Here is a 16,107-nt window from a genome sequence, read left to right as displayed (position 1 = left end):
TACCAAGATGGCCACTTCTACACAGAAACTTAAGCCCCGTACACATGCGTCGATAATTGGCCGTGAATTTTCGGCCAACGTCCGACCGGCCGATTTTCGGCTTGTAATGCCTCGTACACACGCAACGATTATCGGCCGACTGATCGTCCGACTTTTGTCCAGAGTGGTGTTTTGTTGGTTGGAATGTGCCTAGACTGCACACGAATTTTCTCGGCCAACAAAAATCTACTCCAGAAGTGATGTCATGTGTTGGTTTACTTTCTGTGTGTTTTTTCTTCTCTGAGCATGCCCAGTCTTGCTCATCAGATTTTTGTCTGCCGAAATCTGTACTGACTGACGGAAAATCGGCCGTTGTGTTGACGGCCAACAAAAATTTTATAGCCTGCACACCAGATTTTTTTCGGTCGAAAAGTTGGAGTCGGTTGTCGGAAGCATCATACTAACAAGCCGAAAATCGGCAGATCGGACGTTGGCCGAAAATTCATGGCCAATTATCGACGCGTGTGTACGAGGCTTTAGTGCAGAACAAGGCATGGTAAGTCAGGGTAAGGAGCAAAAGATCAGCTACAAGGAGACTATGGGCAGTGCTGGTGACTAGACCTTTGTCCACCGCAGCAATCACACTACAGGTCCTCTTTAAGGGGAGTTTTTATGCATTTCTATGACCAGAGAACAATTCAATAAATGTATCTTTATAAAATGCAGTCTACCCGGTCTGCATCCGACTTTGCGACTGATACACTCCGCCCATAACCTTTCATATATTAGACACCTCACGGTTCTAAGTGCTGCACTGTGACAACAAGAACAATGGAATTTTCTGATTGTCTTCTATACATAAATGTCACATAAAGCACCAAAGAAGTTTGTCTATACCAATCAGATTGAGGGAACGCTAAATAGATTTTGCACAGGCGGCGTCATACTGGAGGCGGAGCCAGCCTGTCCACATATGGGGATTTAAAGAGGACTTTTTAAAGCACAACGGTGCAGCCATTTTGTGGTCTGTACCCGAAAAAAAAAAAAAACGCTTCTGTATGTTTTTTCTTTAACTCCCCAGTTAACACACATTGGAAAGCACCAGATAGATGAACGCGGCACTTGGTGCCATCACAAACGATGATGGCCTATGACATCCATCTATCACTTTTATCTCCATGTGAAGTTGGGTTGTATTTTCTTTCCTTGTTCAGACCGGGTCAGGAGGACGGGGTTAAGGTTTTAGTCTACAGGGACACCTTAGGACTTTTCGGTATCTAAAAAAAAAAAAAAGTGCTTTGTGCCCGAGTGATGTCACCAACTACTAGACAATTAATAGGCTGAGTAATGGTAACACCAACAAGACGGCTGCCTCCATTGTCAAGGCATGACAGGTAATCTGTCTAAAAGGGAAGGTCCCTGCGTTTCAGTCATCTATGAGATTTGTACAAAAAAAAAAAAAAAGAAATTATAAAATTAATTTAACTTCAAAATTTTCCTCCCAGGAGGCAAGGTGCAATTGTTGCCCGGTGTACCTGGAGATCCTGCGGAGGGAATAAGGCACAGGGCGATGGATGTGGCAGGATCACACAATGTCAGAGAGGTCGTTCCTGGCGCTCCCACTGTCCAGGGATAGGAAGTGCAGCCAGTTCTGGTACAGTCCATGGTTGAAGGTCCCCGGGTCCACCACCAGACCACCCAGGTAACAGTGGCCGGTCTTCTCCCGCAGGGCCATGCGGGCCTCGCGCTCCGTCACGTTGTAGCTGATGTTGAGGAGTTGGACAAGGAGGAGGTAGGCCACCCCTCCGGTGACAATCGCACAGTACCAGACGCAGGTGAAGGCAAACGATGTGCTGGGAGAGAAGGAGAATGGTTAGCAGCAGATATTTACAACACAGAACTATCTATCGACATTTCTGTGACTGCGCCCCCACCGCATACACAACAGAACATGCAACAAGTTTATAATCTGCTCTGCAATATCCCAATGACAGGCCATGGCCTCCCTCCTTCCAGGCCTCCATTTAGGTGTAGATCCCCTAAACTCCCATAGTGCTTCAAGGCTCTCATAGTGGCACCCAAAATTCCATAGTGGCCCACTGTGCCCCTCAACCCCCCACAGTATCCCCAGGCCCCCTGACAGCCCTCACAGTGTCCTTATTCTCCCAAGAGCCCTAAACAGTGCTCCCAATATCCTGGGAGCCCTCAACCCTCAGTGCCCCCCAACCTCCTGAGAGCTTTCAACCCTCTACAGTGCCCCCCCAACTTCCTGAAAGCCTTCAACCCTCCACCGTGCCCCCGACCTCCTGAGAGCCTTCAACCATCCACAGTGCCCCCCCCCCCCCAACCTCCTAGGAGCCTTTAACCTTCCACAGTGCTTCCCAACATCATGAGAGCCCTCAACCCTCACAGTGCCCCCCAACATCATGAGAGCCCTCAACCCTAACAGTGCCCCCAACCTCCTGAGAGCCCTCAACCCTAACAGTGCCTCCCAACATCATGAGAGCCCTCAACCCTAACAGTGCCCCCAACCTCCTGAGAGCCCTCAACCCTAACAGTGCCTCCCAACATCATGAGAGCCCTCAACCCTCACAGTGCCCCCGACCTCCTGAGAGCCCTCAACCCTAACAGTGCCTCCCAACATCATGAGAGCCCACAACCATCACAGTGCCCCCGACCTCCTGAGAGTCCTCAACCCTCACAGTGCCCCCAACCTCCTGAGAGCCCTCAACCCTAACAGTGCCTCCCAACATCATGAGAGCCCTCAACCATCACAGTGCCCCCGACCTCCTGAGAGTCCTCAACCCTCACAGTGCTCCCAACCTCCTGAGAGTCCTCAACCCGCACAGTGCCCCCAACCTCCTGAGAGTCCTCAACCCGCACAGTGCCCCCAACCCCAGTGTCCCCAACGTCCTGAGAGCCCTCAACTCCCACAGTGTCCCCAATCATGAGAGCCCTCAACCCCCACAGTGCCCCTCAACATCATGAGAGCCCTCAACCCCCAAATCCCCCCCCCCCCAACATCATGGGAGCCCTCAACCCGCACAGTGCCCCCAACCTCCTGAGAGCCCTCAACCCTCACAGTGCCTCCAACATCATGAGAGCCCTCACAGTGCCCCCAACCTCCTGAGAGCCCTCAACCCTCACAGTGCTCCCCAACATCATTAGAGCCCTCAACCCCCACATCACCCCCCCCCCAACATAATGGGAGCCCTCAACCCGCACAGTGCCCCCAGCCTCCTGAGGGCCCTCAACCCCCACCCTCCTAAAAGACCTCTAACAGTGCACCTTAGCCCCCTGCAGAGCCTACAGCCCCCACCCCATAGTGCCTCAATTGTGTCCCACAGTACCCCCCGTCTACCACAGTGTCCCTGGAAAGCCACCAGCCTACTGGAGAGACCCACAGCCCTTTACAGAGATCCCAACCCCACAACAGCCACCAGCTCCCCTACATGGTCACCAAATCGCCTGCAGAGTCCCCAAACCCCCTCCAGAACCATCATCCTCCAACAGTAACTCCCAGCCCCATCTAGAACACCAATATATAATGTTTTATTGTGGAATTCGAAACTTTTTTTATTTATTTATAATCTACATTATGTGTATATGCATCAGTCAGATAGGACATTTTATTGTAACAATGTTTGTAGGGTGCTTAGTAATGAGGAGATGGGTTTCCTTTTCCCTGAGATTTGTTACTTTGTACACCTGAGGAATTGAGAAATAGTGTGGGGGGGGGGGGGCATCTGAAACTGCTGTTCTGATGTTCCTGTATATGGAATTCTGATGCAAAATTCATCATGGCTTCCCTCTGGCAGATCTTCCACGTACGGCTCTTTCACCTTGGCGGCGGTGGGATACCACCACCTCCTGAATATCTTTTTATTTTTTCATCTTTTGTTTTAAGATACCGCACTGCAACCACGAGCCAAGTGTTTGCTTGCCGTTACAGCACAGTACAACAGTGGCCAAGTTTGCAATCAGCCTCTTGTCCTGGATCAGTAACCAGCTGGACATTGTACAAACTACCCCAGGGAGGAAGCCGAGTAGGCCGAGGGTGTGATGACATCACAGTGATCCCCCACTGTGATGTCATCACACCCTCCGCCTACTCTGCTTCCTCCCTGGGGGAGTCTGTACAATGTCCAGCTGGTTACTGATCCAGGACAAGAGGCTGCTTGCAGGATATACTCGGCCTGGCTGTAGACAGGTTGCCATCTGCTGACTTGGTGTCCATCACTATGAGTGCGTACTTGTTTTCTAATTTTATTCTCAATAAATGTACTGCACTTAGTTTATGGCACCTTTGTCTCTCTCTTTTTTGTACTTTTACATGGTTTCATTGAGGAGGATATCCCAATCCTGTATTAAGAGAAGTTGCTGACACCAACTGTGTTGACCCCTTAGGCTCCTGGTAGGGCTTTGAGCTTATGGACATTTCAAAGCGTTGGGTTTCTTTTCTTTCTTTCCTTCTTTCTTTCTTTCTATCTTTGGTTTCTTCATATACTTTTTCTACCTTATATCTTATGACACAAATAAACCACCCAGATCACAGCGTGGGACACACAGGGGGACATGTGGGGGCGCTCAGTACCTGTAGTTGGCGTAGGCTCCGGGGCAGTAGAATAAGGCACTGACGATGTACTGGCCCCGGCACAGAGCTCCCAGGGTGATGGTGATCCCGTATACAGAGGTGAACATGAACAACAGAAGCAGCAGGATGAAGAACTTGTGGTTTCTGGAACCGATACAATTATTTATCCTACAAATCACAAAAATGACAAAAACTCAGCCATTGCCATCCAAGTAAATCTTCCCTAGATTGTTGCCAAACAGATCACCATCCTACCCCCTGCCTGAAAGGCCTCATAAATAGCATTTCTAACAGTCTCAGCACCCTCCTTCTAGTCCCACCAGTCCCAACGGCCCAACATCTTCCTGCTCTGCTGCCAGTCCCAATGGCCCAGCAACCCCCTCCCGCCAGTCCCAATGGCCCAGCATCTTCCTGCACTGCTGCCAGTCCCAATGGCCCGGCATCTTCCTGCCCTGCTGCCAGTCCCAATGGCCCACCATCTCCCTTCCCTGCTGCCACTCCCAATGGCCCGGCATCTCCCTGCCCTGCTGCCACTCCCAATGGCCCGGCATCTCCCTCCCGTCAGTCCCAATGGCCCGGCATCTCCCTCCCGTCAGTCCCAATGGCCCGGCATCTCCCTCCCGTCAGTCCCAATGGCCCGGCATCTCCCTCCCGTCAGTCCCAATGGCCCAGCATCTCCCTCCCGTCAGTCCCAATGGCCCAGCATCTCCCTCCCGTCAGTCCCAATGGCCCGACATCTTCCTCTCGTCAGTCCCAATGGCCCGACATCTTCCTCTCGTCAGTCCCAATGGCCCGGCATCTCCCTCCCGTCAGTCCCAATGGCCCGGCATCTCCCTCCCGTCAGTCCCAATGGCCCAGCATCTCCCTTCCCTGCTGCCAGTCCCAATGGCCAAGCATCCCCCTCCCCCCAGTTCCAATGGCCCAGCATATTCCTGCTCTGCAGCCAGTCCCAATGGCCCAGCATCTCCCTCCCGTCAGTGCCAATGGCCCAGCATCTCCCTCCCGTCAGTGCCAATGGCCCAGCATCTCCCTCCCGTCAGTGCCAATGGCCCAGCATCTCCCTCCCGTCAGTGCCAATGGCCCAGCATCTCCCTGCTTTGCTGACAGTCCCAATGGCCCAGCATCTCCCTCCCGCCAGTTCTAATAGCCCAACATCTCCCTCCTGTCAGTCCCAATGGCCAAGCATCTCCCTCCCGCCAGTTCTAATAGCCCAACATCTCCCTCCTGTCAGTCCCAATGGCCAAGCATCTCCCTCCTGCCAGTCCCTATGGCCCATTTCCCTCATGACAGTCCCAATGCAGTCCAGAATTCCCCCATTTTTCAGTCCCAGTCCCAGCCCCCCTCACCCTGCCACACTATTCACCTACCACACACAGTGATGGTCGAGGCGCATGACACATCTCCCGCAGATTCTGCAGTGCCCGCTTCGTGCCGGTCTCACCACCTGACACACTTTACACCAGTTCTTGTTTGCGATGAGGAAATCCTTCTCCAGGTGGTTTTCAGAACACCCATTTTGCGGGGATTCCAGACCCTCCCCTGCCTGTGAGCCACCATTAAGATCATCCTTGGCCCTGGTTGTGCTTTTGTTAAGGTAGCCGGGATCCTGCTTGGCTTTGGCCAGAAAAAGGAGAGTCATCAGCAAGCCGCCAGTGATGGCAGAAAGGTGACCCCAGCCGATGTGACCTTTCAGGAAGACCTCCTGCACAAAGGTATAGTACATATATCCCAAAGAGAAGAGCACCAGACTGAGAAATAACAGAGTCTTCCCCTTCCGCCGGTGCGTCAGCTGGTAATACCAGATCACCAGGACTGGCAGGGAGCTGAGGACCACCACACCTAGGAGAACATGGAAGGCTGCCACGTAGAGAGACACAGGCAGCAGGACCAGCGGCGGGAGGATGCTAATATCCACTTTCTTGGCGCCTTGGATCCAGGGGATGCGGAATCGGTCCGATGCGGTCTCCATGACCCGCACCAACACCTCCGGCTTCAGAGACTTGCAGGTGATCCATCTGTGGAAGAGGACAAAATTGCTAATATCAATTTCCGAAAAATGCAAAGATGGCCACAGACAGTACAATCTGACGGACCATACACATTACAATCTGATTGTACAATAAACTGACCATACGTGTTACAATCTTGGCTGCGAATGGGCCGGCTCCCTCACCTGTCACAGGCTTCGTCCAGGTCCTCGCAGTCACATAGGCAGGCAGCCAGGTGGCTCCTCTCTCCCTTCTGGTTTATGTATTCACAGCAGCACAAGACATCATCGACGTCACCGCCAGAGCTGGGGGTCTTCTTCTTCTTCTTCACCCCATTCATCGTGTCCCCCTCTGCTATAGAGGCCCAGAGTGACCAAATCCCAGCAAAGTGCGGCCGGCAGTGGATGTGCACATGGCAAGGAGGAAGAGGTCCAGCGGAGGAGAACTGCGGAGATGACAACCTTAAATCAATAAATATATCAAAACCAACTTCCATCCTCTATATTAAGGACATCTGGCTACCTCCCTCCCTGACTTCTCCCCCATCCCCGTATCTGACCTCTCCTCATCCCCGACTTCTCCCCCATCCCCGTATCTGACCTCTCCCCCATCCCTGTATCCGACCTCTCCCCCCATCCCCGTATCTGACCTCTCCTCATCCCCGACTTCTCCCCCATCCCCGTATCTGACCTCTCCCCCATCCCTGTATCCGACCTCTCCCCCCATCCCCGTATCTGACCTCTCCTCATCCCCGACTTCTCCCCCATCCCCGTATCTGACCTCTCCCCCATCCCTGTATCCGACCTCTCCCCCCATCCCCGTATCTGACCTCTCCCCCCATCCCCGTATCTGACCTCTCCCCCCATCCCCGTATCTGACCTCTCCCCCCCATCCCCGTATCTGACCTCTCCCCCCATCCCCGACTTCTCCCCCATCCCCGTATCTGACCTCTCCCCCCCATCCCCGTATCTGACCTCTCCCCCCATCCCCGTATCTGACCTCTCCCCCCCATCCCCGTATCTGACCTCTCCCCCCCATCCCCGTATCTGACCTCTCCTCATCCCCGACTTCTCCCCCATCCCCGTATCTGACCTCTACTCCATCCCTGTATCTGACCTCTCCCCTCATCCCCGTATCTGACCTCTCCCCTCATCCCCGTATCTGACCTCTCCCCTCATCCCCGTATCTGACCTCTCCCCCATCCCCGTATCTGACCTCTCCCCCATCCCCGTATCTGACCTCTCCCCCATCCCTGTATCTGACCTCTCCCCCATCCCTGTATCCGACCTCTCCCCCATCCCCGTATCTGACTTCTCCCCCATCCCTGTATCTGACCTCTCCCCTCATCCCCGTATCTGACCTCTCCCCCATCCCTGTATCTGACCTCTCCCCCATCCCTGTATCTGACCTCTCCCCCATCCCTGTATCTGACCTCTCCCCTCATCCCCGTATCTGACCTCTCCCCTCATCCCCGTATCTGACCTCTCCCCCCCATCCCCGTATCTGACTTCTCCCCCATCCCTGTATCTGACCTCTCCCCTCATCCCCGTATCTGACCTCTCCCCCATCCCCGTATCTGACCTCTCCCCCATCCCTGTATCTGACCTCTCCCCCATCCCTGTATCCGACCTCTCCCCCCATCCCGTATCTGACCTCTCCCCCATCCCTGTATCTGACCTCTCCCCCATCCCTGTATCCGACCTCTCCCCCCATCCCGTATCTGACCTCTGCTCCATCCCCGACTTCTCCTCCATCCCTGACTTCTCCCCCAACCCAGTATCTGACCTCTCCTCCTCCCCATATCTGACCTCTCCTCATCCCCGACTTCTCCCCCCATCCCTGTATCCGACCTCTCCTCCATCCCTGTCCCTGATTTCTCCCCCATCTCCGTATCTGACCTCTCCTCCATCGCTTTTATTGACTTCTTCCCCCCCCCCCCTATCTGATCTCCCCCCCATCCCTGTCCCTGGCTTCTCCTCCATCCCCGTATCTAATCTCTCCCCCATTGCTTTTCCTGACTCACGCCCCCCCCCCCCCAATCACCGTATTGGACTTCTCCTCCATCCCTGTCCCTGACTTCTTCCCATTCCCCCAAATATCAGGGTACTCCCACCTACCTCCATCCACACCTGTACCCCCATGTATATGTTACTCCATTACTGTGTATTACTTCTGTCCACCTCTGACACCCAATCATTACACATCTCCCAACTGATCCCTCCATCACCCAATTACACCCTCCATCCTCCAATGGTTTTTAGGTGACCTGGTACTCCCATTCCCTGTGTACCCCTATATACCCTTCCTGACCCCACATATCCAAAATACTTCTCTTCTGACCCCAGTGTACCCTATATACCCCCTCCTGACCCTACGTATCCAATATACTTCTCTTCTGACCCAGTGTACCCTATATACCCCTCCTAACCCCATGACCATATATACCCCCTTTCTGACGCTGAATCCCAGATATACCCCCCTACTGTCCCTGCTTCCCATAAATATCTCCCTCCTGACCCCTGTGTACCCCTCTCCTGAGCCCATGTACCCTATAAACCCTTCTCCTGACCCTGTGTCCCCAATATATCCCCTCCAAACCCCATGACCATAAATAACCCTTACTGACCCCATGTCCCCTATATATCCCTCTACTGTCCCTAAGCCCCCTACATACCATCATCCTGACCCCGAGTACCCTATATATATATATATATTCTCCTTCTGACCCTATGTCACCCATATAGCCCTCTCCTGTATCCGTTTACTCTATATACCCTCTGACCCCGTGTACCCCTATATAGCCCCTCCTGACCCTATGTACCCCTACATAGCCCCATGTACTCCTATAAACCTCTCCCCTGAACCTGTGTCCCCAATATATCCCCCTGCCTGACCCCTGAGTACACACACACATATATATATATATATATCCTTCATCTGAGCCTATGTTACCCATTTACCCCTCCTGACCCCACACACCCAATATACCCCTTATCCCCCTGTTGACACCAACTCCATATACTCCTCTCCTAACCCGACCACCCTATATAACCCCCCATCCCCCTCCTGACCCCATGTTACCCCCCAACTATCTATGTGTTCCTCTATATACACCCCCCTGACCCCCTATATATCCAGCTGTGCTGTAAGTCGGTATCTGGGACCCCCGCACACTCCGATCCGCCATCACCTCCTCCGGGGGAACGATCGTCCTCACCCCTCCCCCCACTCCCGGTTACCTTCCCGGTGATCTCCGCTCTCTTCCTCCGTGTGACAGGCGAGGCTGGGCGTTTCTCTCTACCCCGCCCACCTACGTCACCCACCACTACTAACCTTCCACCGCCTTCCATAGAGAGCTGATAACCTCTTATTGGCTGATGGACAGGAGGCGGAGTCACCGACATTCATTGCCTTCATGTATCATTATCATTATTATATTGTACGTCTGACAACCAAAATATTTCCCATTTCTTTCATCTGTGGAGGAAATCCCCAGCGGGGGAGAGCAAGAGAATTACATTATTCTTATATACAGAGTTTACACCTGTCCCTCCTCACTCATCTCCCCCCCTCCTCACTCATCTCCCCCCCTCCCTCCTCATTCATCTCTCCTCCCCTCACTCATCTCCCCCCCCCCTCCTCACTCATCTCTCCCCCCTCCCTCCTCACTCATCTCCCCCCCCCCTCCTCACTCATCTCTCCTCCCCTCCTCACTCATCTCCCCCCCCCCTCCCTCCTTACTCACCCCCCCTCCTCACTCATCTCCCCCCCTCCTCACTCATCTCTCCTCCCCTCCCTCCTCACTCATCTCTCCCTCCTCACCCCCCTCCCTCCTCATCATCTCTCCCTCCTCCCTCCTCACTCATCTCTCCCTCCTCACACCCCTCCCTCCTCCTCACCCCCCCTCCTCATCATCTCTCCCTCCTCTCTCCCTCCTAATCCCCCCTCCCTCCTCACTCATCTCTCCGTCCTCATCATCTCTCCCTCCTCACTCATCTCTCCCTCCTCACCCCCCCTCCCTCCTCATCATCTCCTCCCTCCTCTCTCCCTTCTAATCCCTCCTCACTCATCTCTCCCTCCTCACTCATCCCTCCCTCCTCATCATCTCTCCCTCCTCACTCATCTCCCCTCCTCATCATCTCTCCCTCCTCACTCATCTCTCTCTCCTCACCCCCCCTCCCTCCTCATCATCTCCTCCCTCCTCTCTCCCTCCTAATCCCCCCTCCCTCATCTCTCCCTCCTCACTCATCCTTCCCTCCTCATCATCTCTCCCTCCTCACTCATCTCTCCCTCCTCACCCCCCCTCCCTCCTCATCATCTCCTCCCTCCTCTCTCCCTCCTAATCCCCCTCCCTCCTCACTCATCTCTCTCCCCCTTCCCTCCTCATCTCTCCCCCTTCCTCCCTCATCTCTCCCCCTTCATCTCTCCCTCCTCACTCATCCCTCCCTCCTCATCATCTCTCCCTCCTGCCTCCTCACTCAGCTCTCCCTCCTCACCACCCCCCTCCCTCCTCATCATCTCTCCCTCCTCACTCATCTCTCCCTCCTCACCCTCCCTCCCTCCTCCCCTCCCCCCCCTCCCTCCTCATCATCTCTCCCTCCTCTCTCCCTCCTAATCCCCCCTTCCCTCCTCACTCATCTCTCCCTCCTCACTCATCTCTCCCTCCTCACTCATCCCTCCCTCCTCATCAATCTCTCCCTCCTCACTCATCTCTCCCTCCTCACCCCCCTCCCTCCTCCTCATCATCTCCTCCCTCCTCTCTCCCTCCTAATCCCCTCTCCCTCCTCACTCATCTCTCTCCCCCTTCCCTCCTCATCTCTCCCCCTTCCTCCCTCATCTCTCCCCCTTCCCTCCTCATCTCTCCCCTTCATCTATCCCCCTTCCATCTCTCCCTCCTCACTCATCCCTCCCTCCTCATCATCTCTCCCTCCTGCCTCCTCACTCAGCTCTCCCTCCTTACCCCCCCTCCCTCCTCATCATCTCTCCCTCCTCTCTCCCTCCTAATCCCCCCTCCCTCCTCACTCATCTCTCTCTCCCCCTTCCCTCCTCATCTCTCCTCCTTCCCCCCTCATCTCTCCCCTTTCCCTCCTCATCTCTCCCCCTTCCCCCCTCATTTCTCCCCCTTCCCTCCTCATCTCTTCCCTTCCCCCTCATCTCTCCCCCCTTATCTCTCCCCCTTCCCTCCTCATCTCTCCCCCTTCCCCCTCATCTCTCCCCTTCCCTCCTAATCTCTCCCCCTTCCCCCTCATCTCTCCCCCTTTCCTCCTCATCTCTCCCCCTTCCCCCTCATCTCTCTCCCCTTCCCTCCTCATCTCTCCCCCTTCCCCCCTCATCTCTCCCCCCTTCCCTCCTTATCTCTCCCCCTCATCTCTCCCCTTTCCCTCCTCATCTCTCCCCCTTCCCCCTCATCTCTCCCCCCTTATCTCCTCCCCCTTCCCTCCTCATCTCTCCCCCTCCCCCCTCATCTCTCTCCCCCTCATTTCTCCCCCCTCATCTCTCCCCCCTTCCCTCCTCATCTCTCCCCCTTCCCTCCTCCTCTCTCCCCCTTCCCTCCTCCTCTCTCCCCCTTCCCCCCTCATCTTCCCCCTCCCCCCTCATCTCTCCCCCTTCCCTCCTCATCTCTCCCCCTTCCCCCTCATCTCTCCCCCTTCCCTCCTAATCTCTCCCCCTCATCTCTCCCCATTCCCTCCTCATCTCTCCCCCTTCCCCTCATCTCTCCCCCCTTATCTCTCCCCCTTCCCTCCTCATCTCTCCCCCTCCCCCCTCATCTCTCCCCCTTCCCCCTCATTTCTCCCCCCTCATCTCTCCCCCCTTCCCTCCTCATCTCTCCCCCTTCCCTCCTCCTCTCTCCCCCTTCCCTCCTCCTCTCTCCCCCTTCCCCCCTCATCTTTCCCCCTCCCCCCTCATCTCCCCCTTCCCTCCTCATCTCTCCCCTTTCCCTCCTCATCTCTACCCCTTCCCCCCCATCTCTTCCTTCATCTCTCCCCCTTCCCCCCTCATCTCTCCAACCCTTATCTCTCCCCTTCCCCCCTCATCTCTCTCCCCTCCTCCTTCCTCACTTCTCCCCCTTCCCCCCTCATCTCTCCCCCTTCCCTCCTCATCTCTCCCCCTTCATCTCTCCCCCTTCATCTCTCCCTCCTCACTCATCCCACCCTCCTCATCATCTCTCCCTCCTCCCTCCTCATCATCTCTCCCTCCTCTCTCCCTCCTAATCCCCCTCCCTCCTCACCCACACTCTCTCCCCCTTCCCTCCTCATCTCTCCCCCTTCCTCCCTCATCTCTCCCCCTTCCCCCACTCATCTCTCCCTCTTCATCTCTCCCCCTTCCCTCCTCATCTCTCCCCCTTCATCTCTCCCCTTCCCTCCTCATCTCTCCTCCTTCCCTCCTCATCTCTCCCTCTTCATCTCTCCTCCTTCCCTCCTCATCTCTCCCTCTTCATCTCTCCCCCCTTCCCTCCTCATCTCTCCCCCTTCATCTCTCCCCTTCCCTCCTCATCTCTCCCCCTTCCCCCCTCATTTCTCCCCCTTCCCTCCTCAACTCTCCCCCTTCCCTCCTAACTCTCCCCTTCCCTCCTCATATCTCCCCCTTCCCCCTCATCTCTCCCCCCTTATCTATCCCCCTTCCCTCCTCATCTCTCCCCCTTCCCCCTCATCTCTCCCCCCTTATCTCTCCCCCTTCCCCCTCATCTCTCCCCCCTTATCTCTCCCCTTTCCCTCCTCATCTCTCCCCCTTCCCTCCTCATCTCTCCCCCTTCCTCCCTCATCTCTCCCCCTTCCCCCCTCATCTCTCCTCCTTCCCTCCTCATCTCTCCCCCTTCATCTCTCCCCCTTCCCTCCTCATCTCTCCTCCTTCCCCCCTCATCTCTCCTCCTTCCCTCCTCATTTCTCCCCCTTCCCCCCTCATTCTCCCCCTTCCCTCCTCAACTCTCCCCCTTCCCTCCTAATCTCTCCCCCTTCCCTCCTCATCTCTCCCCCTTCCCCCCTCATCTCTCCCCCCTTATCTCTCCCCCTTCCCCCTCATCTCTCCCCCCTTATCTCTCCCCTTTCCCTCCTCATCTCTCCCCCCTTATCTCTCCCCTTTCCCTCCTCATCTCTCCCCTTTCCCTCCTCATCTCTCCCCCTTCCCTCCTCATCTCTCCTTCTTCCCTCCTCACCTCTCCCCCTCCCCCCCCTCATCTCTCCCCCTTCCCTCCTCATCTCTACCCCTTCCCCCCTCATCTCTTCCCTTCATCTCTCCCCCCTCATCTCTCCCTCTTCCCTCCTAATCTCTCCCCCTCATCTCTCCCCCCTTATCTCTCCCCCTTCCCTCCTCATCTCTCCCCCTTCCCTCCTCATCTCTCCCCCTTCCCACCTCATCTCTCCCCCTTCCCCCCTCATCTCTCCCCCTTCCCTCCTAATCTCTCCCCCTTCCCCCTCATCTCTCCCCCTTCCCTCCTCATTTCTCCCCCTTCCCTCCTCATCTCTCCCCCTTCCCCCTCATCTCTCTCCCCTTATCTCTCCCCCTTCCCCCTCATCTCTCCCCCCTTATCTCTCCCCCTTCCCCCCTCATCTCTCCCCCCTTTTCTCTCCCCCCTTCCCTCCTCATCTCTCCCCCTCCCCCTCATCTCTCCCCCTTCCCCCCTCATCTCTCCCCCTTCCCCCCTCATCTCTCCCCCTCCCCCCTCATCTCTCCTCCTTCCCTCCTCATCTCTACCCCTTCCCCCCTCATCTCTCCCCCTCCCCCCTCATCTCTCCCCCTCCCCCCTCATCTCTCCTCCTTCCCTCCTCATCTCTCCCCCTTCCCCCCTCATCTCTCTAACCCTCATCTCTCCCCTCCGCCCTCATCTCCTCCCCTTTACCCCTCATCTCTCCAACCCTTATCTCTCCCCCTTCCCCCCTCATCTCTCTCCCCTCTTCCTTCCTCACCTCTCCCCCCTTCCCTCATCATCTCTCCCCCTTCCCCCTCATCTCTCCCCCTTCCCCCCTCATCTCTCCCCCTTCCCCCCCTCATCTCTCTCCCCTCCTCTTTCCTCATCTCTCCCCCTTCCCTCCTCATCTCCCCCCTCTTCATCATCTCTCCCCCTTCCCCCCTCATCTCTCCCCCTCATCTCTCCCCTTCCCCCCCTCATCCCTCCTCCTTCCCCCGTCATCTCCCCCCCCCTCATCTCTCCCTCTCCCCCCCATCTCTCCCCCTTCCCCCCTCTTTGCTCCCCCTTATCTCTCCCCCTTCCCCCATCATCTCTCCCCCTTCCCCCCTCATCTCTCCCCCTTATCTCTCCCCCTCCCCCCTTATCTCTCCCCCTTTCCCCCCTCATCTCTCCCCTTCCCTCCTCATCTCTCCCCCTCATCTCTCCCCCCTCCCCCCTCATCTCTCCCCCTTATCTCTCCCCCTTCCCCCCTCATCTCTCCCCCTTATCTCTCCCCCTCCCCCTCATCTCTCCCCCTTCCCCCCTCATCTCTCCCCCTTCCCTCCTCATCTCTCCCCCTTATCTCTCCCCTTTCCCCCCTCATCTCTCCCCCCTTATCTCTCCCCTTTCCCCCCTCATCTCTCCCCCCTTATCTCTCCCCCTTCCCCCCTCATCTCTCCCTCCTCATCTTTCCCCCTGCATATCTCCCCCCTCATTTCTCCCCCCCCTCATCTCTCCCCCTTCCCCCCTCATCTCTCCCCCTTCCCCCCTCATCTCTCTCCCCTCCTCTTTCCTCTCATCTCTCCCCCTTCCCTCCTCATCTCCCCCCCCCCTCTTCATCATCTCTCCCCCTTCCCCCCTCATCTCTCCCCTTCCCCCCCTCATCCCTCCTCCTTCCCCGTCATCTCCCCCCCCCCCTCATCTCTCCCTCTCCCCCCCATCTCTCCCCCTTCCCCCCTCTTTGCTCCCCCTTATCTCTCCCCCTTCCCCCCTCATCTCTCCCCCTTATCTCTCCCCCTCCCCCCTTATCTCTCCCCTTTTCCCCCCTCATCTCTCCCCTTCCCTCCTCATCTCTCCCCCTTATCTCTCCCCCTCCCCCCTCATCTCTCCCCCTTATCTCTCCCCCTTCCCCCCTCATCTCTCCCCCTTATCTCTCCCCCTCCCCCTCCCCCTCATCTCTCCCCCTTCCCCCCTCATCTCTCCCCCTTCCCTCCTCATCTCTCCCCCTTATCTCTCCCCTTTCCCCCTTATCTCTCCCCCCTTATCTCTCCCCCTTCCCCCCTCATCTCTCCCTCCTCATCTTTCCCCCTGCATATCTCCCCCCTCATTTCTCCCCCCCCCCCTCATCTCTCCCCCATGTTTGGTCTGATCTGTATAATTGTATATAAAATGCACTTTTATCTTTTACCCACTTCGGCTCCAGAAGGATTTACAGCACTGCGATACTTTAGTGCCGGTTCACTCTTGTGCGATGCAGGAAGGCTGTGAATATGCAGCGTGTTCCCGCATCGCATCCGCACCCCTGGCAGTTCACACTGCCATATGCGATACGCAGGGGGTGTCAATTAAAAGTTAACGACACCCCCAGTTGCGATCGCATATCGCAGTGCAATCTGACAGTTCGCACAGGATCGGATCGCACAAATGTGAACCACTGTGCG

At 56.1% G+C, this 16,107-nt stretch overlaps 1 protein-coding gene across 2 annotated transcripts; it reads right to left on the bottom strand.

Moving 5' to 3' along the window:
* Positions 1 to 1,541: 1,541 nt before the first annotated feature.
* On the bottom strand, positions 1,542 to 9,854 carry ZDHHC23 (zDHHC palmitoyltransferase 23). Of its 2 annotated transcripts, none has more exons than XM_082247119.1 (5): positions 9,801 to 9,854; positions 6,747 to 7,006; positions 5,941 to 6,588; positions 4,574 to 4,741; positions 1,542 to 1,832 (listed from the first exon to the last, which is right to left on the bottom strand). In XM_082247119.1, exons 2-5 carry the CDS (start codon positions 6,899 to 6,901, stop codon positions 1,565 to 1,567), a joined length of 1,239 nt encoding a protein of 412 aa, XP_082103245.1. In that variant the 5' UTR covers positions 6,902 to 7,006; positions 9,801 to 9,854; the 3' UTR covers positions 1,542 to 1,564. The 2 variants fall into 2 exon arrangements, with proteins under 2 accessions (XP_082103245.1, XP_082103246.1); XM_082247120.1 differs by having other exon boundaries at positions 9,752 to 9,837.
* Positions 9,855 to 16,107: the final 6,253 nt, after the last annotated feature.

Source organism: Pelophylax lessonae, assembly GCF_965119305.1.
Source record: "Pelophylax lessonae genome assembly, chromosome: 2".
Lineage (NCBI taxonomy): Eukaryota > Metazoa > Chordata > Amphibia > Anura > Ranidae > Pelophylax > Pelophylax lessonae.
This window is presented reverse-complemented; position numbering and strand designations above follow the sequence as displayed.

What these genes read in the sequence shown, in the direction of transcription:
- ZDHHC23 (XM_082247119.1), bottom strand. Translation starts at nt 6,901, where the DNA reads ATGAATGGGGTGAAGAAGAAGAAGAAGACCCCCAGCTCTGGCGGTGAC. An exon ending in CTGGACGAAGCCTGTGACAG is followed by an intron (nt 6,589 to 6,746) that starts GTGAGGGAGCCG and finishes CCTCTTCCACAG; the next exon opens with ATGGATCACCTGCAAGTCTC. An exon ending in CTCGACCATCACTGTGTGTG is followed by an intron (nt 4,742 to 5,940) that starts GTAGGTGAATAG and finishes TGTGATTTGTAG; the next exon opens with GATAAATAATTGTATCGGTT.